This window comes from Leucoraja erinacea, chromosome 4, assembly GCF_028641065.1.
Source record: "Leucoraja erinacea ecotype New England chromosome 4, Leri_hhj_1, whole genome shotgun sequence".
Classification (NCBI taxonomy): Eukaryota; Metazoa; Chordata; class Chondrichthyes; order Rajiformes; family Rajidae; genus Leucoraja; species Leucoraja erinaceus.
In genome coordinates, this window is record NC_073380.1 from 92,666,216 (window position 1) to 92,692,557 (window position 26,342).

General features: G+C 47.0%; 1 protein-coding gene across 4 annotated transcripts in view; it reads left to right on the top strand.

Moving 5' to 3' along the window:
* Positions 1–24,521, top strand: part of bloc1s5 (biogenesis of lysosomal organelles complex-1, subunit 5, muted) — a 224,827-nt gene extending 200,306 nt beyond the window's left edge. The window contains exons 2-6 of one of the 4 annotated variants that reach the window (XM_055634795.1): positions 14,901–14,945; positions 17,973–18,055; positions 20,320–20,449; positions 22,227–22,285; positions 23,676–24,521. In XM_055634795.1, the coding sequence (XP_055490770.1) occupies positions 14,927–14,945; positions 17,973–18,055; positions 20,320–20,449; positions 22,227–22,285; positions 23,676–23,945 (561 nt within the window). In that variant the 5' untranslated portion in view covers positions 14,901–14,926 and the 3' untranslated portion in view covers positions 23,946–24,521. The other 3 variants (XM_055634797.1, XM_055634794.1, XM_055634796.1) reach the window with 3 other exon arrangements.
* The last annotated feature ends 1,821 nt before the right edge of the window (positions 24,522–26,342 follow it).

Genomic DNA, 26,342 nt, shown 5'->3' on the forward strand with positions numbered 1-26,342 from the left:
GATCGGATTATTCTAGTGCCAGGCGGTTCTTGGGGGGATGGTGTCCGGGACCTGTAGTGTCCTGTAGCATGTAAACCTGTAGCATGATAGCGAGTCCCTCTCCCCATCTCTCTCCCCGCCGCTTCTCCTTCTATCATGGGCGGAAATCCCTTCTTCTATCTAGGAGAACACATCCCCCCCCCCCCCCCCATGTTTTGGGGAGTGGGGGACAATCCACCCCGTGGTCTGTGGTCCAGATTTTGAAATTCGGTGGAAAAAAATCTATAAAAAATCTCCGCTTTCCGCGAGACGGTGGGTTTGGGGCTGATAATTGGACGAGAGACATCAGTCAGCAGGCAGTGTGTGGTTGGGGAGGGGGGGGCTTGATGATTCAGCGCGATGATTGGAGGAGGGAGGTGTCGGTCAGAGGCAGAAGTAGGGGGGTGGGACTGAGCGTAGAGTGCGGTGATTGGAGGAGGGAGACGTCGGTGGAGGAAAGCAAAGATCGTAGAGGGACAAGATAGACCACTCCTTCGAAATTCAATGGGCTGACGTGTAGTACGCAACGGAACGTCACGGCCGCCATTTGTTACAGCGACACTCGACTTCCGGTATTCCACCCGCTGTGATTCAAAGCAAAGATTATAGAGCTCCGCTATAATCTTTGATCCAAAGCAAAGATCCTCAAGTATCTTGTAGCGGGAACAGACCCCTCCTTTGTGTAGTTTCCCTTGCATTGTATTGCTTTAACACACACTGCAAAAAATTAAATTTAACGTATATATATTTTATATATTTATATGAATGTGTGTCTGTGTGTGAGAGGTAAGTTAGAGATAATAGTTTATTCTCATGTATCAGAAGCTACTTTGATTTAAATAATCGCTATTAATTTATTTGTCTTGTAAGATGATATACATAAACCATAAAGGCAATTATATATATAATTATATAGTAATAATATATATATGCATATATATATTTACACACACATATATATACACATACATATATACACACACATATATACACATACATACATACATATACACATACATATCCACACATACAAATACACACATACATATGGATACATTTATATGCATACATACACACATATAAACATATATATACATACATATATACACACATATACATATACATGCATATATATACACATACATATATATTTATACATATGATTAACATGTAGAGGAACCAACGAGAGAGCAGGCTATTTTAGACTGGGTATTGAGTAATGAGGAAGGGTTAGTTAGCAATCTTGTTGTACTGCCCCCTTGGGCAAGAGTGACCATAATATGGTTGAGTTCTTCATTAGGCAGGCAGTGACTAGTGGGGTACCGCAAGGCTCAGTGCTGGGACCCCACCTATTTACAATATATATTAATGATCTGGATGAGGGAATTGAAGGCAATATCTCCAAGTTTGCGGATGACACTAAGCTGGGGGACAGTGTTAGCTGTGAGGAGGATGCTAGGAGACTGCAAGGTGACTTGGATAGGCTGGGTGAGTGGGCAAATGTTTGGCAGATGCAGTATAATGTGGATAAATGTGAGGTTATCCATTTTGGTGGCAAAAAACAGGAAAGCAGACTATTATCTAAAAGGCAGCCCGACTAGGAAAAGGGGAGATGCAGCGAGACCTGGGTGTCATGGTACACCAGTCATTGAAAGTAGGCATGCAGGTGCAGCAGGCAGTGAAGAAAGCGAATGGTATGTTAGCTTTCATAGCGAAAGGATTTGAGTATAGGAGCAGGGAGGTTCTACTGTAGTTGTACAGGGTCTTGGTGAGACCACACCTGGAGTATTGCGTACAGTTTTGGTCTCCAAATCTGAGGAAGGACATTATTGCCATAGAGGGAGTGCAGAGAAGGTTCACCAGACTGATTCCTGGGATGTCAGGACTGTCTTATGAAGAAAGACTGGATACACTTGGTTTATACTCTCTAGAATTTAGGAGATTGAGAGGGGATCTTATAGAAACTTACAAAATTCTTAAGGGGTTGGACAGACTAGATGCAGGAAGATTGCTCCCGATGTTGGGGAAGTCCAGGACAAGGGGTCACAGCTTAAGGATAAGGGGGAAATCCTTTAAAACCGAGATGAGAAGAACCTTTTTCACACAGAGAGTGGTGAATCTCTGGAACTCTCTGCCGCAGAGGGTAGTCGAGGCCAGTTCATTGGCTATATTTAAGAGGGAGTTAGATGTGGCCCTTGTGGCTAAGGGGATCAGAGGGATTTACGATCAGTTCCTGTGGATTGGAGGATAGCTAATGCTATCCCACTTTTCAAGAAAGGAGCGAGAGAGAAAATGGGGAATTACAGACCAGTTAGCCTGACTTTGGTGGTGTGAAAGATGCTGGAGTCAATTATTAAAGATGTAATAATGGGGCATTTGGATAGCAGTAAAAGCATTAGTCCAAGTCAACATGGATTTATGATTTTACAATGCATTTAAGCATCTCCCATTTTTATGAGATGAATTCCTGGAATATGCAGGAAGTTTATTGTAACCTAGTGCTACTTGCCTGAACAATGGATGATATATCACTTAAATGCAATTGTTTTCAGTTGTGTGGAGAGACCTGTATATTGAAAATGTGTTTTGCCTCTAATATGTCAATTTACCTTAAATGTAGAAGAGCTTATTAAAATCTTCTTACAAAGACAATTAAGTATTTTCTATCTATCCTCTTTTGGACCCAAGGCATAGCAGAGCTGCCAACTCTCACGAAGAGGTAAGGGAGGGAGAGATGGAAGGGTGGGAGAGAGGGAAGGGAAGGAGATCGCGAAGAGAGAGGGGGAGAGAGATAGAGAGAGATCGAGAGAAGAGAGGGGAGCGAGAGATCGAGAGGAGGGGAGAGAGAGATCGAAAGAGAGGGAGAAGGGGGGGGAGGGAGAAGGGGGAGAGGGAGAAGGGGAAAGGAGAAGGGGAGAGGGATAAGGGGAGAAGGGAGACAGGGAGAAGGGGGAGAGGGAGAAGGGGAGAGGGAGAAGGGGGAGAGGGAGCAGGGGGAAGAGGGGGAAGGAGGAGGGGGACAGGGGGGAGAGGGAGGAGGGGGAGAGGGAGAAGGGGGGGGGAGAGGGAGAGTGGACGATAGCACATTATAACGCGCAGCCGTTCCCATTCCGACCAAAGATTATAGAGCAGAGCTCCACTAGTATCTTTGATTTCGGCCGCCGCCACCGAACCCCCCGACCCACCATTGCACCCAAAGATGATAGAGCAGAGTTATATAATATTTGATTGCACCCTTCTTCACGGCGGGCTTGTGATGTCTTGTATGTATGTGAGTGTTGTTTGCTATGTCCCTATGTTCGAGGAATATAATGGGTAACAGCCGCCCATTCTCGGACTCGAAAAATCTCCTGGTCACTGGACCTGATGTGTCCGCGGGCCATATTGTGCAGACTAATCCCTTACAAAACAAAACCAAAAACGTACAGAAGTGTTAAAATTGTCTTTATTATTGTGGTGAGTAAAGAACTATTAAAAATAAGTCTAAGAACTTTCTAATGTACCGACTAATGTTTCCCAATGGCCGTTGATGGGAGAACAGAAAATACCATTTTCACGACAGAATATCGACTGAAAATAATAATAATATTTTCTCACCTTTCTTTTTTATTGGGGAACCTAAAGAATGACAGGTTGGGTCGTTTAGATTTACGATTAGAATACTTGATAGCGGAGCAGTGAGATGAAGATTTAGCTGAGGACGCCATTACAGCCCAATAAATGCTTAACAATATGGCGTCGACGGTCACACACGTCATACTACGCATTTTTCGAGGAGTGGTCTATCTTGTCCCTCTACGATCTTTGGAGGAAAGATCATAGAGCGGAGATTGAATCGGCCCGTTCACCGCAAAGCTCCACTCTATGATGTTTGGTTTGCGGATTCTTTCATCACCCGGCGCAGCGTAAAATCGGCTGCGGGATTTTTCCATTGCCCCGCGGTCAAATTGCTGTATCAAAATGATCGAGGCTCCCGAGGTTGAAGCCCCCGCCGGGCGATGAAATACCCCGCGAACGGGCCAATTGAAGCCCCACGATTCGGGGCGGACGAAGCTGCTGTTGCTGGAGTTCGGAGTCGGTCACCAACCAGGTCCAGTGGGTCCACGGCTGAAGCCTCCAAAGCCTCGCGCGCCAAGTAAATGTGTCTCCCCCATGTTTTGACAGCGATTTCCGCCCATGCCTTATACCCCCCAGTCCCTACCTCTGCCTCTATTTATCCCTCCTCCCCCATCTCCCTCCTCACCTCCCTAGGCTCTCGATGTAAACCACCGTCAGCCCCGTTTTGTCCACCACGTCAGCGATGAAGTTGTACGAGGTGGGGGGCCGAGCGGCCGGGGGAGGGGGAGGGACAGGCCGAGGCAGCAACCTAGTCCTTGCCCCGCATCCCGCTCCTCTCCCTCCCCCACGGGCCCGGAGCAGCAGCGCCGCCGCCCCCAGACCTTGCCCCAGCCTCGCCTTTACCTGCGGATAGGTGTCACTCTGCAGGAAGGAACTGTAGATGCTGGTTTACGCCAAAAGTAGACACAACGTGCTGGAGTAACTCAGCGGGGCAGGCAGCATTATAGGGTGATTTCACTAAAGGTCACTGGAGCGTAGTTCCGCACCCACGTGACCAAAATTCTCAAGTGGAGGACACTCGAGGGTTCGGTACATGTTAGTGGATGGGAAAAAACGCATTTTCCCACCCGTTAAAAACATAGAAAACGGCGAGGTTGTGAGCTGCAATTTACTGTGCCAGTCGGGGTGACCGTGAGGCACAGCTACCTAGATTTAATGGGGGAAAAAAAGATAGCAAGTAAGGTAAATTCAAGAGGGAACTGAAGGTGCCAAACCGACGGAAATGAACAGCCGACATTTGCCGTGGATATTTAAAGGTCCAAAATATCGGGAATTATCGCGTTTGCTCGCTGAATTTATCAAAAGTAAGGCATTATTAACTTACTTTTGATGAAGTATCAGATGAAGAGCAAACGTGATAATTCCCGATATTTTCGACCTGTAAATATCCACGGCAAATGTCGGCTGTTCATTTCCGCCGGTTTGGAACCTTCAGTTCCCTCTTGAATTTACCTTACTTGCTATCTTTTTTTTTTCCTGTAAATCTAGGTAGCTGTGCCTCACGGTCACCCCGACTGGCACAGTAAATTGCAGCTCACAACCTCGCCGTTTTCTATGTTTTTAACGGGTGGGAAAATGCGTTTTTTCCCATCCACTAACATGTACCGAACCCTCGAGTGTCCTCCACTTGAGAATTTTGGTCACGTGGGTGCGGATCAACGCTCCAGTGACCTTTAGTGAAATCACCCTATTGGAGAAAAGGAATAGGTGATGTTTCGGCTCGAGACCTTTCTCCAGTGATGTTGCCTGACCTGCTGAGCTACTGCAGCATTTTGTGTGTATCCCCGTTGATGACTGGTGCTCGGCTCTCGCCGGCACCGAGGAGGTTAACCGACAGCCACTGGATAAGGCGAGAGGTGCAGCTGACGGTCCCCTGCCCTAGGGGGAACGGGTTCCTAGGGAGTTGGAGCTACTTCTTCTTCTTGCGTGCACAGCCTAAAGTTGTCGGACAATTTGTTCTATTTGATCTTATTTGATTGTGCACGCTGTCAGCCGGTGTCCCATCACCCCGACATCTCTGGCCACCCCCGTACAGGGGTGGGCCACTCGGGAGTGGACGGTAGTGAGATCACCCATTCGCACTTGTTTACATTATCTAACTCCAGTAGCAATTCAACAGCGCTTGCAGCGCCGGAGACCCTTCGATCCTGACTACGGATGAAACGCAGCAGCTCAGCTGTTTATTGCGAATGACCTATGACCTGGGCATGCGTATTTGGAATACCGAACTCGTTTATTAGATTAGCTTTAATTACTAGGTGCTTGGAGTTTAATGTAGAGTCATTGAGCACATAAACAGGCCCATTGGTCCACCATGTCCATGCTAATCGAGAATGTGCTAATCTCATTTGCCTATTTAAATGCCTACCTCAGTAATTGTACCTGATTCTGCCACCTTCTCTGGATACTATCTTCTCCACAGATGGGGGTCAGAATAAGCCAGAACAAATCAGGGCCGGCAACAGATGACCTCAGGAAGGGTGGAGTCCATAATGGCTCATTGTTGCCTGGGCTAAAGAGAGGATTACAAGGATTCTTCCTCTTCTTCTTCTGTGTAGTGTTTTTTGGCGGTTGGCAAACAACTTTTTTGGTGCATTACCGCCACCAACTGGCATGGAGTGTGGATCAAACAACACCATTACATATACTAATAAGCTATATCCTTCTGAACAAATTGGATACCCTAAGAAAAAGCAACAGGATTTGATAGCACTTATATGAACTCCCTTGCAAAATATCTACCAAATCAAATTGTACTCTTTCTTTTCTGAACTGCTCACTCATCCGTCCTCTCTCCTCCTCATACCTCTCACAATGTACAATTACATGCTCTATTGTCTCTTCTTGCCCACAGTATTCACATCTGCTTGTATTATGCTTGCCTATTATAAAAAGTGCACTGTTCAGACCAGTGTGTCCAAATCTAATTCGTGAAATCACTGTCTCCTCTTTTCTGTTTTTTCCTGCAGATCTCATTTCTCCCACTTTCCTCTGGACTCTGTAGAACCACCGTCCTTTCCGCTCTTCCTCCCATTGCTTTTGCCATCTTTCCTTCAGTCTTTGCTTGATAATGTCTTTGATTTCAGTTTTACCTATGTTAATACTTAAATCAATCTTACTTCTTTTTGTTACCTCTTTTGCTACCTTATCTGCCATTTCGTTTCCTCTAATGCCAATGTGTGCTGGTACCCATAAAAATATGACTGTAAGCCCCATCATTTGAATTCTGAATAGTGTTTGTTGTATTTCAATCAAAATGTCTGGTCTATTGTCTGAATGACTGTGCTGTAAACTCTTTATTGCTAAACTTGAATCTGAACAAATAACTGTCCTTAAAGGCCTAGTATCCTCGACCCACTGTACCGCTAACAATATTGCAATCATTTCACATTACAAGGATTCAGATTCAGATTCAAACTTTATTGTCATTGTGCAGTGTACAGTACAGAGACAACGAAATGCAGTTAGCATATCCCTAGAAGAGCGACATGGAATATGAGCAATAAATAATTATATATACGTGCATACAGTCATAGTAGTGCAATTTTTTCTGGTGGAAGGAGTGCCGGGGGGGAGGGGGGTGATTGGCAATCATAGATGCTGCTGCACCCACTGAGTTTCTCCAGCTTTTTTGTGTAACCTTCGATTCTCCAGCATCTGCAGTTGCCTCTTAAACACAGGGAATCCGGAACGTGGGCTGCATCTGCGGCAGGAGCCCGCAGACACGAATGTGGAAACTGGATATTTAACGCAGGCTTAACTGAAGTCGCAACCTCCTGCTTGTACCCATTCCTCTGAAGGATCACCCCATCTATCACCGCTCTCCGATCAAAAAACTTCATCCCTGCCGCAAACATCAACCACCCATTTGCACTAAACAACCCTAACCCATTCTCCATAAATTATCCGCAATTTCCCCCAAATTTCGCCACATGTCTGGACACAGGCGGTGATATAGAGCGGCCATCGACACCCATGTTTTGGGGATGTAGGAGGGAAACAGCGAACTCGAGGGAAACCCACAAGGCCACAGGGAGAACGTGCAAACTCCATACAAACAGCACCGGAGGTCAGGCAGGGTTGGACCCTGGTCTCCGAAGCGTTGAGGCAATGGCTCTACTAGCCGCACCACTGGTTGACAAGAAAAAAAATAATAATGTTTTTAAAGGCTGCCATGCCATGAGAAAAAAGAACTCGGTGTAGAAACTGTGGTTAAATCCTCTCTGTTATTGTCTGCGTGCATCACTGGTCACGGCAGAAGCTGGCCAGCATCAGGTGCTATATCTCCTCTCCTGCTGCATAACTTATTCTATGAATCATTTTTACTTTGCATCATTGCTACCCAGAAATTGCAACAACCTGTCGCCTTTAGACTCAACAACAGGAAGAACAATATGTTCTCTATTTTGTCCTTGCTCGTTCCGAGGAAATGAGTAGTCAACATCGCTCATGGGTTACTGGGGAGAATCTACCTAATTGTTGTCAAGTAGGGTGCCTTCAACAAAAACACAACCTTTAATTTTGCTTTTCATTTAACATCAGGGTCTGCATCCACTTTAAAGTTCCTATGGGGAGAATCCCTTTTTATTAAACCTTCTTAATGCACTGACTCTTTGAACACTTAAATCTTTTCAGCCCTTGTGGGTTAACTTGACGTCTAACTGACAACGTCTCCCTCAGTTGAAAGAGGCATTTGGCCGCGGGGCGTCCAGCTGGAGTGAGGACTCTGCAGATCCCGTCCCGTTTGCTATTTCTGCCGGCTGCCGTCTGTCTGATCGGCCTTAGCGCCGATAATTTCTGTGCCTCTGACATCATTTACTTGAACAGCTCCTGCCCCGGGTCTTGTCTACTCGGTTTGACCGTCAGACGTTGCAGGGCTGTGTCTAATCCGCCCAGGCACGACTCCAAATGCTGGCGCCCCGGGTCTTCAATGACCAGGATCAACATCGCATCCCACCAATGTAGTGCCATCACAACCGGGATCTTGCCTTTCCATCACAGACACAGCCCACGGACCTGTTCGGCTTACGCAATGCACGTCCCGCGCCCTGGTCCTGTCATTCCCATTGCTTTCATCTTCGCTGAGTTCCGCCTCAACAGGTTTGGGCTTTCCTGCCTGTTGCAGATGGTTGACCCGGACGGCCACTTGGATGACAAAATCCTCCAGCAGATTATCCTTTTCTTCTGGCCTGGAGGCTAACATGACAAGCCGCGGCAAATAAGTAGAGAAAGGTCAAAAAACAAAACGTCACGGACACTAATCTCCAATGACACAATGGTTCCTAGAAGACACGGCGGAGAATGCTTCAAGGGGAGGAACAAACCCTTGAGTTTGCTGTATGTTTTGTTTTAAAAAAAGACCGCATATGCTGATTTATATGCTTTAAGCAGCTGATATTCCCATTATTTATACCTAGATGGCTGGTTAATAATACCTGACTGTTTACATTGGTTTATTATTATATTAAAAAATAAAGCAACTGTCCCACCTGAACGGACTTTGCACCCACCGTGCGGTTTCCGGAGGTTTTTGTCAGTCTCCCTACCTGCTTCCATTACCTGCAACCACCTGCAACCTCCAGGAACTGCACGGAAACCTTGGGTGGGGCGCAAAGTCTCCAGAGGTTTCCGTTCAGTTTCCTAAGTGGGACAGGGGCGTTACAGTGAAAAACTTTGTTTTGCTTGCTCTAGAGGCAAATCACTCCATACATGAGTGCATCAGGTAATGCAAAAGAGAAAATAAACAGAGTGCAGAGTGTTACAACTACAGGGAAAGAGCAGGTGTTTAAAAAGTGTAAGGGCCAAATCAAGATAGATTGGAAGATCGGGCAATTCATTCCTAGCTTATGTGACGTCTGTTCAAGAGTCTGACAACTGGTCACCACTTATTGGTTGGTTTATTAAAAACCATAAACTAAATTATATGTTTGATTTACACCACTGTTTTCTCATCAGTGGGCAACTATAAGATGTATCACTTACAAATGTAAATCTACTACTTATGTAAAAACTAAATAAATTAGATCTCTATTATTTAGAGTTGAGACAGATGGGGGTGGGGTGGGGGTGGGGGTGGGGGAGTGATCTTATTCAAACATCTAAAACCATGATGAAGAAGGTGTTGAGGTGTTCCCACCGGTGGAGGAATCATGAATGAGGCGGCGTGGTTACAAGATTATTTAAAACCAAACTGCACAGGAATAAGTTCTCATAGAAGCTGATGAATCCCTGGAATTCTTTACTCTGAAGGCTACCGTGCGCTCCATAATGTTTGGGACAAACACCCATCATTTATTTATTTGCCTCTGTACTCCACAATTTGAGATTTGTAATAGAAAAAAAATCATACGTGGTTAAAGTGCACATTGTCAGATTTTAATAAAGGCCACTTTTTAGACATTTTGGTTTCACCAAGTAGAAATTACAGCTGTGTTCCCCAACCCCCATTTCAAGGCACCATAATGTTTGGGACACATGACTTCACAGGCATTTGCAATTGCTCAGGTGTGTTTAATTGCTTCCTTAATGCAGGTATAAGAGAGCTCTCAGCACCTAGTCTTTCCTCCAGTCTTCCTGTCACTCTTGGAAACTTTCATTGCTATCAACATGAGGACCAAAGTTATGACAATGAAAGTCAAAGAAGCCATTAGGAGACTAAGAAACAAGAATAAAATTGTTATAGACATCAGCCAAACATAGAAACATAGAAATTAGGTGCAGGAGTAGGCCATTCGGCCCTTCGAGCCTGCACCGCCATTCAATATGATCATGGCTGATCATCCAACTCAGTATCCCGTACCTGCCTTCTCTCCATATCCCCTGATCCCCTTATCCACAAGGGCCACATCTAACTCCCTCTTAAATATAGCCAATGAACTGGCCTCAACTACCCTTTGTGGCAGAGAGTTCCAGAGATTCACCACTCCCTTAGGCTTAAACCTTAGGCTTAACAAAATCAAATATTTGGAACATCATTAAGAAGAAAGAGAGCACTGGTGAGCTTACTAATCACAAAAGGACTGGCAGGCCAAGGAAGATTTCCACAGCTGATCACAGAAGAATTCTCTCTATAATAAAGAAAAATCCCCAAACACCTGTCCTGACAGATCAGAAACACTCTTCAGGAGTCAGGTGTGGATTTGACAATGACCACTGTCCGCGGAAGACCATGAACAGAAATACAGAGGCTACACTGCAAGATACAAACCACTGGTTAGCCACAAAAAGAGGATGGCCCGGTTGCAGTTTGCCAAGAAGTAACTTAAAAGAGCAACCACAGTTCTGGAAAAACGTCTTGTGGACAGGTGAGATGCAGATTAACTGATATCAGAGTGATGGCAAGAGCAAAGTATGGAGGAGAGAAGGAACTGACCAAGATCCAAAGCATACCACCCCATCTGTGAAACACGGTGGTGGGGGTGTTATGGCCTGGGCATGTTTGGCTGGTGAAGGTACTCACTTATATTTATTGATGATACAACTGATGGTAGTAGCACAATGAATTCTGAAGTGTATAGACACATTCTATCTGCTCAAGTTCAAACAAAGGCCTCAAAACTCATTGGCTGGCGGTTCCTTCTAATAATAATATAATAATAATAATAATATCTTTTATTGCCATTGCATGTCAGTGCAACAAGATTTAGTATGCAGCTTCCAACCGATGTAAAAGAAAAGTAAAATAAATAAATAAGCTGTGTGTCGTGACCATCCGAGGGAGACAGTCCAGGGGGGGGTGGGGGGCACTCATCAGGGCCAGTTCAGAGCCGCTATAGCTCTGGGAATAAAGCTGTTTCTGAGTCTGGAGGTTCGGGCGTAGAAGGCCTTGTAACGTCTGCCGGAGGGAAGTAGTTCGAACAGTCCATTACAAGGGTGTGAGGAGTCTTTATGGATGCTGACGGCCTTCCTGAGGCACCGTGTGTGGTAGATTCCTCCAAGGCTGGTAGCTGTGTCCCAATACTCATCTGCCCTCTGTGGATGAAGCGTTGAAGAGCTCTCCTCTCTGTCTCCGTGCAGCTGAGATACCACACAGAGATGCCATACGTTAATATGCTCTCTGTAGTGCAGCGGTAGAACGTTGTCAGTGGCTGTTGGGGCAGACCAGTCTTTTTTAATGTCCTCAGGAAGAACAGTCGTTGCTGTGCCTTCTTGACCAGCGCAGCGGTGTTGGTGGACCATGTGAGGTCCTCTGAAATGTGAGTGCCCAGAAACTTAGAGCTGGACACTCACTCCACACTGTCCCCGTAAATGGAGATTGGGGCGTATTCCCCATTATGGGACCTCCTGAAGTCAATAATCAGCTCCTTGGTCTTGGAGGTGTTTAGTGACAAGTTGTTACGTGCGCACCAGTCCGCCAGGTTCTGCACCTCTGCTCTGTATTTTGTTTCATCACCGTTGGTGATCAGCCCAATCACTGTTGTGTCGTCTGCAAACTTCACGATGGTGTTGGTGTCGAATGCAGGAACACAGTCGTGAGTGAAGAGGGAGTAGAGCATGGGGCTTAGTACACAGCCCTGTGGTGTGTCAGGTGGTCCAGGGTGATAGTGGAGGAGCCGGGGCCCTAGGTAGTACACAGCCTACGGTCGTCCGCGTAGTGAAAGTTAGGATCCAGTCGCATATGGCGAGCTGAGGAAAGTAGGATCCAATCGCATGGTGGCCTTGGTGGCGAGCTGAGGCCTGCCCCTGAGCTATGGAGTTTGGTGGTGTGGTTGAGGGGATGAAGATAGGAGTTGTCATGCAGAGCATCCCTCACGTACGTGCCCTGTCTGTCCAGGTGAGTCAGGACAGTGTGAAGAGCCAGAGAGATGGCATCCTCTGTTGATCTATTTACCCTGTATGCAAATTGATGAGAGTCCAGTGAGGCAGGGATGCTGGATTTGATGTGGGAGAGGACCAGCCTTTCGAAGCACTTCATTGGGTTTGGAGTTAGGGCAACCGGACGGTAATCGTTCAGGTTGGTGACTTTAGACTTTTTCGGCACTGGCACTATGGTGGCTGTTTTCAATTGATCAATTCTTGAGTGACCGTCAATCACCTGATCTGAACCCAATTGAGCATGCCTTTTATATGCTGAAGAGAAAACTGAAGGAGACGAGCCCCCAAAACAAGCATAAGCTAAAGATGACTGCAAAACAGGCCTAGCAGAGCATCACCAGAGAAACACTCAGCAACTAGTGATGTCCATGAATCGCAGGCTTCAAGCAGTCATTGCATGCAAAGGATATGCAACAAAATACTAAACATGACTACTTTAATTTACATGACATTGCTGTGTCCCAAACATTATGGTGCCCTGAAATGGGGGGACTATGTATAAACATTGCTGTAATTTCTACATGGTGAAACCAAAAGGTATAAATATGGCCTTTATTAAAATCTGACAATGTGCACTTTAACCACAAGTGATGCAGCGAGACCTGGGTGTCATGGTACACCAGTCATGAAAGTAGGCATGCAGGTGCAGCAGGCAGTGAAGAAAGCGAATGGTATGTTAGCTTTCATTGCAAAAGGATTTGAGTATAGGAGCAGCGAGGTTCTACTGCAGTTGTACAGGGTCTTGGTGAGACCACCTGGAGTATTGCGTACAGTTTTGGTCTCCAAATCTGAGGAAGGACATTATTGCCATAGAGGGAGTGCAGAGAAGGTTCACCAGACTGATTCCTGGGATGTCAGGACTGTCTTATGAAGAAAGACTGGATAGACTTGGTTTATACTCTCTAGAATTTAGGAGATTGAGAGGGGATCTTATAGAAACTTACAAAATTCTTAAGGGGTTGGACGGGCTAGATGCAGGAAGATTGTTCCCGATGTTGGGGAAGTCCAGGACAAGGGGTCACAGCTTAAGGATAAGGGGGAAATCCTTTAAAACCGAGATGAGAAGAACTTTTTTCACACAGAGAGTGGTGAATCTCTGGAACTCTCTGCCACAGAGGGTAGTTGAGGCCAGTTCATGGGCTATATTTAAGAGGGAGTTAGATGTGGCCCTTGTGGCTAAGGGGATCAGAGGGTATGGAGAGAAGGCAGGTACGGGATACTGAGTTGGATGATCAGCCATGATCATATTGAATGGCGGTGCAGGCTCGAAGGGCTGAATGGCCTATTCCTGCACCTATTGTCTCAGATTCAGATTCATCTTTATTGTCATTGTGCAGTGTACAGTACAGACACAACGAAAAGCAGTAAAGCAACGAAAAGCAGTGTCTATTGTTAAGCAGAGTGACATGCATGGATTTGTAGATCCCCATTGTGTCCGTCAGCAAGGATGTTACCAAGCATCCGAAGAAGAGTCCCGACCCTAAATGTCAGCTGTATATGTTCTCCCGAGATGCTGTCTGACCCAATGAGTTACTCCAGCACTTTGTGTCTTCCTATGTTACCAAGCCGACCTCGTCTTTAAGACTGTGGTTCCCAGAGCTCCCTTTGAAGAAGCTGTGTGCATTTCATTGATGTGTTCAAGAAGGAACTGCAGATGCTGGAAGATCGAAGGTACAGAAAAATGCTGGAGAAACTCAGCGGGTGCAGCAGCATCTATGGAGCGAAGGAAATAGGTGACGTTTCGGGCCGAAACCGAAACGGTCTGAAGAAGGGTTTTGGCCCGAAACGTCACCTATTTCCTTCGCTCCATAGATGCTGCTGCACCCGCTGAGTTTCTCCAGCATTTTTCTGTACCTTTGCATTTCATTGATGGTGTGGACACTCATTCGAAAGAGGATCCAGAGGCAAAAGTGTGGGGCTTGCTGGCTCTGAGTTCCTCCCTCATGTCCAACCCCCTCCTTGACTGCATAAGGAAATGGCCATGCAAGTAATCCTGAAGTTTGGATAGGAAAGGTTATGGTGCAAACACAGGCAGGTGGGACTACAGTAGATGTTGGTCAATGGAGGATCACGTGACCGGTCATGTGGCACGCGCAAGCTGCGGGATCACGTGGTCCGCGGGGCCGCCGCTCTCATCACGTGACCCCGCTGGGCTTTTGTGAATGGCGCCGGGAGCCGGTGCGCCCCCTGCTGGTCGCGGCGCCGAGCCGCCGGATAGCGAGCGACCCGCAGCCAATCGGAACACCGGTGCCGAGGAGAGCTCACGCTAGCCAATAGCCGCCGCCCTTTTATCTCCCGCCAATGAGCTGCGGAGAAACAGCTGTTGCTGCTCACGGTCCGGGGGCGGCAGCCAATCGGGGAGAGAGGGGGAGGTGACGTAGCGGCGCTCGTGCTGTCGTGACGTAGGGTGGGGGCGGGGACCGTTGATCCTCCCCCTCCCCCCCCCCGTCACCAGCGGCGCGGACGTCGAGCGGGGATGGAGCGCGCACGGAGAGGTCAGGGCGGCCTGTGTCAGCAGGATGGTCCATGGGTCAGCAGGATGGTCCATGGGTCAGCAGGATGGTCCATGGGTCAGCAGGATGGACCCTGTGTCAGCAGGATGGTCCCTGAGTCAGCAGGATGGTCCATGGGTCAGCAGGATGGACCCTGTGTCAGCAGGATGGTCCCTGGGTCAGCAGGATGGTCCATGGGTCAGCAGGATGGACCCTGTGTCAGCAGGATGGTCCATGGGTCAGCAGGATGGTCCATGGGTCAGCAGGATGGACCCTGTGTCAGCAGGATGGTCCCTGGGTCAGCAGGATGGACCATGGGTCAGCAGGATGGTCCATGGGTCAGCAGGATGGTCCATGGGTCAGCAGGATGGTCCATGGGTCAGCAGGATGGTCCATGGGTCAGCAGGATGGACCCTGTGTCAGCAGGATGGTCCATGGGTCAGCAGGATGGTCCATGGGTCAGCAGGATGGACCCTGTGTCAGCAGGATGGTCCATGGGTCAGCAGGATGGTCCATGGGTCAGCAGGATGGTCCATGGGTCAGCAGGATGTGTCAGCAGGGTGGACCATGGGTCAGCAGGATGGACCATGGGTCAGCAGGATGGACCCTGGGTCAGCAGGATGGTCCATGGGTCAGCAGGATGGTCCATGGGTCAGCAGGATGGACCCTGGGTCAGCAGGATGTTCCATTGGTCAGCAGGATGGTCCATGGGTCAGCAGGATGGTCCATGGGTCAGCAGGATGGTCCCTGGGTCAGCAGGATGGTCCATGGGTCAGCAGGATGGCCCCTGGGTCAGCAGGATGGACCCTGGGTCAGCAGGATGGTCCAAGGGTCAGCGGGATGGGCCATGGGTCAGCGGGATGGTCCATGGGTCAGCAGGATGGTCCCTGGGTCAGCAGGATGGACCCTGGGTCAGCAGGATGGACCCTGGATCAGCAGGATGGTCCATGGGTCAGCAGGATGGTCCATGGGTCAGCAGGATGGGTCCATGGGTCAGCAGGATGGACCCTGGGTCAGCAGGATGGTCCATGGGTCAGCAGGATGGACCATGGGTCAGCAGGATGTTCTATTGGTCAGCAGGATGGTCCATGGGTCAGCAGGATGGTCCATGGGTCAGCAGGATGGTCCATTGGTCAGCAGGATGGTCCATGGGTCAGCAGGATGGACCCTGGGTCAGCAGGATGGTCCATGGGTCAGCAGGATGGACCATGGGTCAGCAGGATGGTCCATGGGTCAGCAGGATGGTCCATGGGTCAGCAGGATGGTCCCTGGGTCAGCAGGATGGTCCCTGGGTCAGCAGGATGGTCCATGGGTCAGCGGGATGGTCCCTGGGTCAGCAGGATGGACCCTGGGTCAGCAGGATGGTCCATGGGTCAGCAGGATGGACCCTGGGTCAGCAGGATGGTCCATGGGTCAGCAGGATGGTCCAGGGGTCAGCAGGATGGTCCATGGGTCAGCAGGATGGTCCATGGGTCAGCAGGATGGGCCATTGGTCAGCAGGATGGTCCCTGGGTCAGCAGGATGGACCCTGGGTCAGCAGGATGGACCCTGGATCAGCAGGATGGTCCATGGGTCAGCAGGATGGTCCATGGGTCAGCAGGATGGTCCATGGGTCAGCAGGATGGTCCATGGGTCAGCAGGATGGTCCATGGGTCAGCAGGATGGTCCATGGGTCAGCAGGATGGTCCATGGGTCAGCAGGATGGACCCTGGGTCAGCAGGATGGTCCATGGGTCAGCAGGATGGTCCATGGGTCAGCAGGATGGTCCATGGGTCAGCAGGATGGTCCATGGGTCAGCAGGATGGGCCCGGGGTCAGCAGGATGGTCCATGGGTCAGCAGGATGGACCCTGGGTCAGCAGGATGGTCCATGGGTCAGCAGGATGGTCCATGGGTCAGCAGGATGGGCCATGGGTCAGCAGGATGGTCCCGGGGTCAGCAGGATGGGCCATGGGTCAGCAGGATGGACCCTGGGTCAGCAGGATGGGTCCTGGGTCAGCAGGATGGACCATGGGTCAGCAGGATGGACCCTGGGTCAGCAGGATGGACCCTGGGTCAGCAGGATGGTCCATGGGTCAGCAGGATGGTCCATGGGTCAGCAGGATGGACCCTGGGTCAGCAGGATGGTCCATGGGTCAGCCATGGGTCAGCAGGATGGTCCATGGGTCAGCAGGATGGTCCCTGGGTCAGCAGGATGGTCCATGGGTCAGCAGGATGGTCCCTGGGTCAGCAGGATGGTCCATGGGTCAGCAGGATGGTCCATGGGTCAGCAGGATGGTCCATGGGTCAGCAGGATGGTCCATGGGTCAGCAGGATGGTCCATGGGTCAGCAGGATGGTCCATGGGTCAGCAGGATGGTCCATGGGTCAGCAGGATGGTCCATGGGTCAGCAGGATGGTCCATGGGTCAGCAGGATGGTCCATGGGTCAGCAGGATGGTCCATGGGTCAGCAGGATGGTCCCTGGGTCAGCAGGGTGGTCCATGGGTCAGCGGGATGGTCCCTGGGTCAGCAGGATGGTCCATGGGTCAGCAGGGTGGTCCATGGGTCAGCAGGATGGTCCATGGGTCAGCAGGATGGTCCATGGGTCAGCAGGATGGACCCTGGGTCAGCAGGATGTTCCATTGGTCAGCAGGATGGTCCATGGGTCAGCAGGATGGTCCAGGATGGTCCATGGGTCAGCAGGATGGTGCCCGGGTCAGCAGGATGGTCCCTGGGGATGGGGACAGTCCCTGGGGATGGGGACAGTCCCCGTCCCCGGTGATCCCTGATGTCGGCGAGATGATGGTTCCTCAGAGGAAGGGAGCTCCCAGCGTCAGCAGGGTGGTACCTGGGCTCAGTGGTGAGGTGTTCCTGGGGTCAGGAGCATGTGTCAGACATCAAGGGGCTCTCAGCATCAGGAGGACAGTGTCTGAGGTCTGAACGAATGTGGTGTGTGGGGTTGAGAACCAAGTTGGGGTTGAGGTGGCCAAATCCACACCTGCCCAGAGTGTGTTCACTATGAATTTACTGAAATTCTTCTTTGGTGTTTCAGACCTGAGCGAAGTTTATTCCAGACTGTTTGATCACAGGCCCGTCGTGCAGGCAGAAATCCGCTATTTTGTAAAGGAGTTTGAGGTCAGTATCTTTGCACTAAAAATGTGTAACAGTGATGCTCTTCTGCACTCAGCTCCCAGCTCCTTCATCAATGCCTGCCGTCCTTTTACCTTTCTCTTTCTCATTGTTCCCGACTTTTCATTTCACTGCACATCTCCGCACCAGAGTGGTAGTGGTGTGGAATGAGCTTCCAGTGGAAGTGATGGAGGCAGGTTCATTGGTATCATTTAAAAATAAATTGGATAGGCATATGAATGAGAAGGGAATGGAGGGTTATGGTATGAGTGCAGGCAGGTGGGACTAAGGGAAAAAAAAGTTGTTCGGCACGGACTTGTAGGGCCGAGATGGCCTGTTTCCGTGCTGTAATTGTTATATGGTTATATCTCGTATGTGTATGTGACGAATAAACTTGACTTGACTAGACCACGGTTCATGTTACCCTAGAATACAACGCCAATTTGCTCTTCCAGTGTTGTTGATGTCACGTTGCCAACTTTTGTGTCTGATACGGAGCCCAGTTACACTTGTGTGTTTGTGGCCAAGCACATTTTCCATCCCTGAAGGTAACAACAGTCAAGGGATATGGGGAGAAAGGAATGGGTTACTGATTTTGGATGATCAGCTATGATCATATAGGGGGGTTGTACGAAAGGTCACTGGGTCATAGGGCTTGACGCACGGAGCCGCTAAATCCAACTGGAAGACATCCGTCACTTCCGGTATATGTTATTAATGCTAGAAACGCGTACTTTCCTACCTGTTAAAAACCGCCAAAATGTTGAATTTTTGTGCTGAAAAAAATTGTGGGAGTCGGGGTAAGTGTGAGAGACATGTACCCAACTTTAGAATTCCAAACGTGAAGCAAAATGAAGGTATAGAGAAGTGAGAACTGAAGGGACTACAGCAGCTAAAGTGCTTGGTAAACATTGAAAATATTGGGAATTATCGCGTTTGTTCACTGCATTTCATCAAGTGAGGCATTATTTGTGTTTTTTCTTGATTCCTTTGGTATCTAAAAATTCTCAGGTGATAAATTTGGCTGTAAATTTTTCTTCAGATGCGTTTTCATTTTGTATGTAAAAACCCACGAGAACCATGGGCGATTAAAAAAAATTACAGCCAGATTTATCACTTCTGAAACTTTTTAGATGCCAAAGGAATCAAGAAAAAACACAAATAATGCCTTACTTGATGAAATGCAGTGAACAAACGGCCAATGTTCGCCAAGCACTCTGGCTGTTGTTGTCCCTTCAGCTCTCGTTTTTATCTACCGTCATTTCTCCTCACTTTTGGAATTTTGAAGTAGGCTAAATGTCTCACACGCTTGTCCTGATTTCCATAATTATTTACAGCGCAAAAATTGACAATTTCAGCGGGTTTTAACGGGCCCGCTACGCTGGAAACATTGGTAAGTGCCTACCTGCAGTTCATCGCGTGTAATCCATTTGCCTAGCAACAGTACAAGTCATGGGTTGTGACCCGACTGCCGTGAAACCTCCCTATTGAATGGTGGTGCTGGCTCAAAGGACCGAATGGCCTACTCCTGCACCTATTTTCTATGACAAGAGAACAACTGAGATGTGGAATTCACTGCCTGATGGGTAGATGCAAATTCAACAGTAGATTCACATTAGGCAGTAACAGAATAAGGTGCAGATACACAATAAACAATAGGTGCAGGAGTAGACCATTCAGCCCTTAGAGCCAGCACCGCCATTCATTGTGATCATGGCTGATCATCCCCAATCAGCACCCCGTTCCTGCCTTCTCCCCATATCCCCTGACTCCGCTATCTTTAAGAGCTTTGTCTAGCTCTCTTGAAAGCATCCAGAGAACCAGCCCCCACCGCCCTCTGAGGCAGAGAATTCACAGACTCACAACTGTCTTTGTGAAAAAGTTTTTCCTCATCTCCGTTCTAAATGGCTTACCCCTTATTCTTAAACTGTGGCCCCTGGTTCTGGACTCCCCCAACATCAGGAGCATGGCATGTGGAAATTAATAGTTTCCAAAGTTAGAGATTGGACTGATACAAAAGCATTGGCCAGAATGGGCCTTTTATCTCGTAAGGATGTACGAGAAATTAATGAAGACCCTTTTTAAATTTTGGTTTAAATTTTGTAGGTTTTATCAACTGATATATTTAGCTCTGCAAAGAGGATATACATGCCTTTCTGCCCTGCCTCTTCCAGGACAGATTGTTTGATGTCCAATTATCTGGTGAATGATTGTTCGCTTTTTAAAAATTTTGTTTTTATACTATGGCCTTTCTCTCCCCCTCGCTAAAGGAGAAGCGTGGATTTCGAGAAGAAAGAGGGCTTGAAAACGTGGACAGTACGATCAAGGAATTCATCACGCAGTCCTTTCCAGATGTCTGTGAGGACCTGGGCAGCAGCATTCCCACCGTTCTTCCCCGATGTAAGACCATAGTCGTTAACGGGATACTGACTTGGCACAGGCTGTCCTCGGGTTATGACTTATGAACGCCCCTACTTACGAACGAGCTCCAATAGTATAAAATTCAAAACAGCAACTTATGTATGTATGTTGGTTCTTAGAAATAGAAACAAAGAAAATAGGTGCAGGAGGAGGCCATTCGGCCCTTCGAGCCAGCACCGCCATTCATTGTGATCATGGCTGATCATCCCCTAAATGACAGAACTACTTTCCCTCTCTCTGACGATCCACCTTTAGTACGTTCTTCTCAGTTTTATATACATTTGATGTTGTTTTGTTACAATACTGTGGCGGATTGGTTACCACGCCAAATGATTTTAGTGTACCTTCCGACAAAATCAAGTTATGGATCTCTGTAGAAACGGAACTCGTTTGTTACCCAGAGATAGCCTATAACTTAATTGCTGAGAGCGGGCGGTTTTGATGGAATTAATTGGGAGATCGTGCTTCGAGAATAGGGCAGATAGTTTTCAGAGGACCCAAGTTTAAAATATCGTGATAGGGAGGTGAAAATATTTCCAAGTCACTGACCTGTAAGGCAGAGCCTGGAAAGAGAAGTGGAAGCAGATTCACAAATAACTTTCCAAAGAAGTTAAATACTTGCAGAAGTAAACATTATGGGGTCATTGCAAAGGGGATGGAGTTTTGTCACAAATGTTCTGGATATAGGTGAGAACATACCTAGAATATACCTCTCACATTTTTGATCCTTTTATCTAAAAAAGGGTAGGGGAGCATTGGGGGCAGTCCATAGAAATTTCACCAGGATAACTCCAAGGGTGAAGAATTGTTAAGAGGCTAAACAGTTGAGCCTGTATTCTTTTGAGTTTGGGGGTGATCTCCCTAAGACTTATAACGTCATCATAGGACGTAGGCAATGCCATTTGGCCTATTGACTCTGCTCCACCATTTGATCATGACTGGTCTAGTTTTCACTCTCAACCCCATTCTCTGGCCACCTTCCTGTAACCCTTGACACTCTTACTAATCGGTCCTGAAGGGGTAGGTATTGGACAAAAAGACAAGGTGCTGGAGGAACTCAGCAGGCCAGGCATTTTGGAGGCAGTGGAGCGACGACATTTCGGGTCGATATCCTTCTTCAGTTTGATCTCCTAACCTACCCCAATGCGGCTCTTTATACGTGCACTTTCTATGAAGTTATAACACTATGTTCTGCACTCTGTTTATTTCATTTGCATTACATGTACCTATGTAGGATTCGATTGTACTGGTAAGATATGATTTAACTGGATAGCATACAAACATGTGACAAAATTAAACTAACATCAATGCTGCCTTAAAAGTAGCAAATCACAGGCAGCTTATCAGCCCTGTAATATGAGAGGTTGGTTGTATTGGGTGGGTAGCTCCCAAGTGATTGAGCATGTCTGGTTGCAGCCCTAGGACCTATTGCACTATATGTGTTTATTTATTGAATTATTGCACTATATTTGTTTGTTTATTTATTATGTGTGAATGTGTATATATACACACTGAACTTTTTTTTCTCCCGTTGTGTACTATGTTTACATGTTCTGTTGCGCTGCAGCAAGTAAGAATTTCATAGTCCTATCTGGGAGATATGACAATAAAACACTCTTAACTCTTGTACTGTTGGATCACGTTTTGATTGCAGCCATTGCTGGTGTTCCCTGCACCAAGTGGTTTTTCCATCTTGCCAAACACAGATTTCGCTCCTGGTGCTTCTAGGCTCACAGGCGTTTACTCTTTTTTTCAGTGGAAGCTGCAATCCAAATTACAAACAGAATCCAACAGAAGGAGCAGGAGGCAGATCAGGTCAGTAAAGCAGTGGAAAACAATACTCTTCCATGTTTAAACACAAGAAAATAGCAGCAGGAGTAGGCCACCAGGCCTCTTGAGCCCACTCTGCCAGTCAATAAGATCATGGTTGATCAATACTGGCTTCAACTCTCCTGTGCCAGCTCTCTAATTCCTTAATTCCACAATTCCACAATATATATACCTCAAATATTTATCGATTTCCCTCTGTTATCAGGCTTCTGAATGGTTCTTCCATAAGCTAGGGTACAATCTGAATGGTTCTTCCATAAGCTAGGGTACACTCTGATTCTCCTCTACCTCATTGCGGACATTGGATCTACGGAACTGTTGCTCTTCAATGCTGAGAACTGCATTCTGCATTACAGGAAGGTGGCCAGAGAATGGGGTTGAGAGTGAAAACTAGACCAGTCATGATCAAATGGTGGAGCAGAGTCAATAGGCCAAATGGCATTGCCTACGTCCTATGATGACGTTATAAGTCTTAGGGAGATCACCCCCAAACTCAAAGGAATACAGCCTTTCCCTTTGCTCTATCTACGGAACTGTTGCGCTTCAATGCTGAGAACTGCATTCTGCACTACTTGAATTTGGTTTGATTGTATTTGTCTATAGTATTATCTGATTAGATTGTATAGCATGCAAATAGAGCTTTTCGCATGTGACAATAATAACCTAAACCTTAAATATATATGATCACCTGCCTCCACTACCATCAGGGGCAATGAATTCCCGAGATTCATTAGTGTCAGAAAAGACATTTCTACATGACTCAGTTTTAAATAACTGATTCCTTAAACAATTGCCCAAATTTCCTCACCCCCTCCTTCAATTCACCACCACTGTAAAATAAATTTGGATTGGTACATGGATAGGAAAGGTTTAGCAGGATATAAGCCAAACGCGGCATACATGAGCACAATCAAGTACATACTTGTATATGATTTGATTGTACTCGTGAACATTCAAGTGCTGCCACTTACTGGTCCCATCTCCTACTGTGTGCCGACTTCATTGTGGCGTTATTATCTACTTGCAAACTGCGTTCCGAAAAGTTCTAAGGAAGGGAATCCTGCCGTAACCCTGGAAGGACCTATATTTTTTTATTTATAAAGAATACTTTATTAAAAAATTAAATATAATCACCACATGTATTTCTTTGCATTTATCGTGCCGTTAAACCAATTAAACCAATGCATTCTCTTACAAAGTTGCAATGCACTAATGTTTCTTCTTGAAATAATGAACTTGTGTCGTGTTTGAGAGGCTTTTACGCAGCACCCAGTTCCTCAGTGTCCAGTAGGCGCTCAAACTGTGGCCCTTCCCCCACAGATCCACGCCATAGCTGAAATGTGTTCATTGGCACTTAGTCTGCACTCATTTACAGGTACAGAAAAAAAGCCTGTTGGCCACGAGCTGTCAGCACAAGTTTGGAAATATCAACATGTGTTTGAATGCGTGTTGCACTTTATGTTGCCTTCAGAGTGACCGGCTGCAAGCCAGCAGAGAGAGGCGCAAGGCTGAATGGGAGGCCTTTGTGAAAGAGCAGCATCGCAAAGCTGCAGAGGTGGAGGCAGATCACACAAAAGCGGCTGAATGGCTGAAGCAACAGTATGCAGCGATGGAGAAGGACTTGGCAAAGTTTACCACAATCTGAGTGATCCTCAAATGCTGCTCTTTCCTGACCAAGACCGGATTGGATGACCGGACCATGGTGCTTATCACTGAAGCTGCAGGAAAGAACATTGAAATTAAGTTATTCCATTCTGCATTTAGTGTGAGAGAGGCTGCAATATGTTATGTTTATGAATGTTTTTTCGATGGAGAAAATTATACAGCAAATTTTCCATCACTCTGCAACAGCAAAGCTGTAAACAGTTACAAATCACCTGGGCAAGCCGTGTGACAATGTTTTTATAAAAGCCTTATCAGTGCCATGCTTCAATGCTTTGTGATTACTGGCATAACGCTACTGATAATATGTAGGTGGTGAGAAATGATGGACTGGCATTTTGTTTAAAGCATTTAGGAATTTGACATGCTTCTGCCAATCCACGCTAAAGTGTTCTGTTAAGTTAAACCACACTTATCTCAATTCCACGAGAAAGCTTTGCAATTTGGAGAGGTGAAAAACTGTGTGAATTCATGAGTTAGTGTCAAAACACATTCTTGGCAGCGTGCTGAAATAGTAATAAAACCGCTGGAGCAGATGAAATAAATATTTTAGACTGGTTTTGATAACATTCATGGTTTTCATCTACCACTGTGTTTTGATCTTCATCAATCATTGTTGCACCAGAGTAAATGCATCAACAGCAAGGAGTTTTAACAGCCCACTATTGTGTAACCCAAGTTAAAAGCAAAAGTTTGGCGTTACTTAAATTTATTTGTGGGACAGGGTTGGAACGATCCTTTGATCTTAAAAGCAGCTCAAGGAACTTCAAAATGTCTGGAACTTTTGGGCTAATTTGCCGGGCCACTTCATAAAAGTAATTAAGCGACATTTATATTTAGAGGAAAATGTTAGCTTGATTGCATCTTATATGTTATGATTTGACTGGATGGCATGGTGATGAAGGGTTTTCATTGTATCATGGTATGTGACAATAATAAACCAATACAAAGTTTGAAATAAGTAAGAATACTGAAGTCCTCGCATTGCCATGGTGACGGATCTGTCCAACCTGCTGTGTTTTCCAAGATTTCATTATCTCTGTGGTGGCAATCTTTTATTGCAGTTTTCGGAAACATTTTCTTGCAATTGGATGGGAAAGGTTCCTGTTGCACAGAGTTCTTTCTCCACTCTGATGCAGTTTGTTTAAGAAACATTTAGACAGGTACATGGGTAGGATAGGTTTAGAGGGATACTAGACCAAGTGGTAGCTGTTGGGCCCCGTTCCTATAAAGCAGTATTCCACCACTCACCTGTTCCCCCAACACAACCTGTTTCCACCACTCACTCACCCGTTCCCCCAACGCAATTTTCCACCACTCACCCATAGCCCCCAAATGCGCAGGCGCGGCTCATTTCCCCATATCCCCCAACACACCGCCCCTCCTCTTCACCCTCCCTCTTCTCTCCCCTCGCGTCCTCCCTTCCACTCCCTCCCTTGCCCTCCCTCTCCTTTCCCCTACCCTCAGTCACTCCCTCCCTCCATAGCCCCACTCCCCTGCCTACCCCCTCCTCTCCCTCTATCTCCCTGCTCCCCCACTCCTCACGTCTCCCATATCCCACTCCTTCACCAAACATAATGTTTAAATAACATTTCTCCTCTCCCCCCCCCCCCCCCACTCCCTCCCTCTCCTTACAACAATGTAACAAATCTCTCAATCGCACTGGGTGGAACACTGTTGATGGGCAATTTATGTAAATGATATGCCATTGTAAATTATGTAAATTACATCCCATTCTCTCAAATGCTGAGCTGAGCTTGTATACTCTGGATGAGAGGGGATCATATTGAAACATATAAGATTATTAAGGGTTTAGACACGGTAGAGGCAGGAAACTTCCCGGTTGGGGGAGTCCAGAACCAGGGGCCACAGTTTAAGAATAAGGGGTAAGCCATTTAGAACGGAGATGAGGAAACATTTTTTCTCATAGTGTTGTGAGTCTGTGGAATTTTCTGCCTCAGAGGGCGGTGGATACTTTCAAGAGGGAGCTTGTTAGGGCTCTTAAAGATATGGGGATATAGGGAGAAGGCAGGAACAGAGTACTGATTAGGGATGATCAGCCATGATCACATTAAATGGTGGTACTCGAAGGGCCGAATGGCCTACTCCTGCACCTATTGTCTATTGTCTTGTCTATTGTGACGTCATACGCTGTTAACTGCCAGAGGAACACTGCTGACGGGCAGTTTATGGAAATGAGATCCCATTGTGACGTCATAGCTGCTAACTGCCACTGCAACTTCAAATGATTTTTCTCAAACGATTTTGTAAAGTTTTAAACGTGAATGACGTAAAATATACCATCAATCTGAACGAAACTTGATACACCACACCACAGGACAATGGTGAGTAATGGTCCAAAAGTTGTAGCGATATCGTG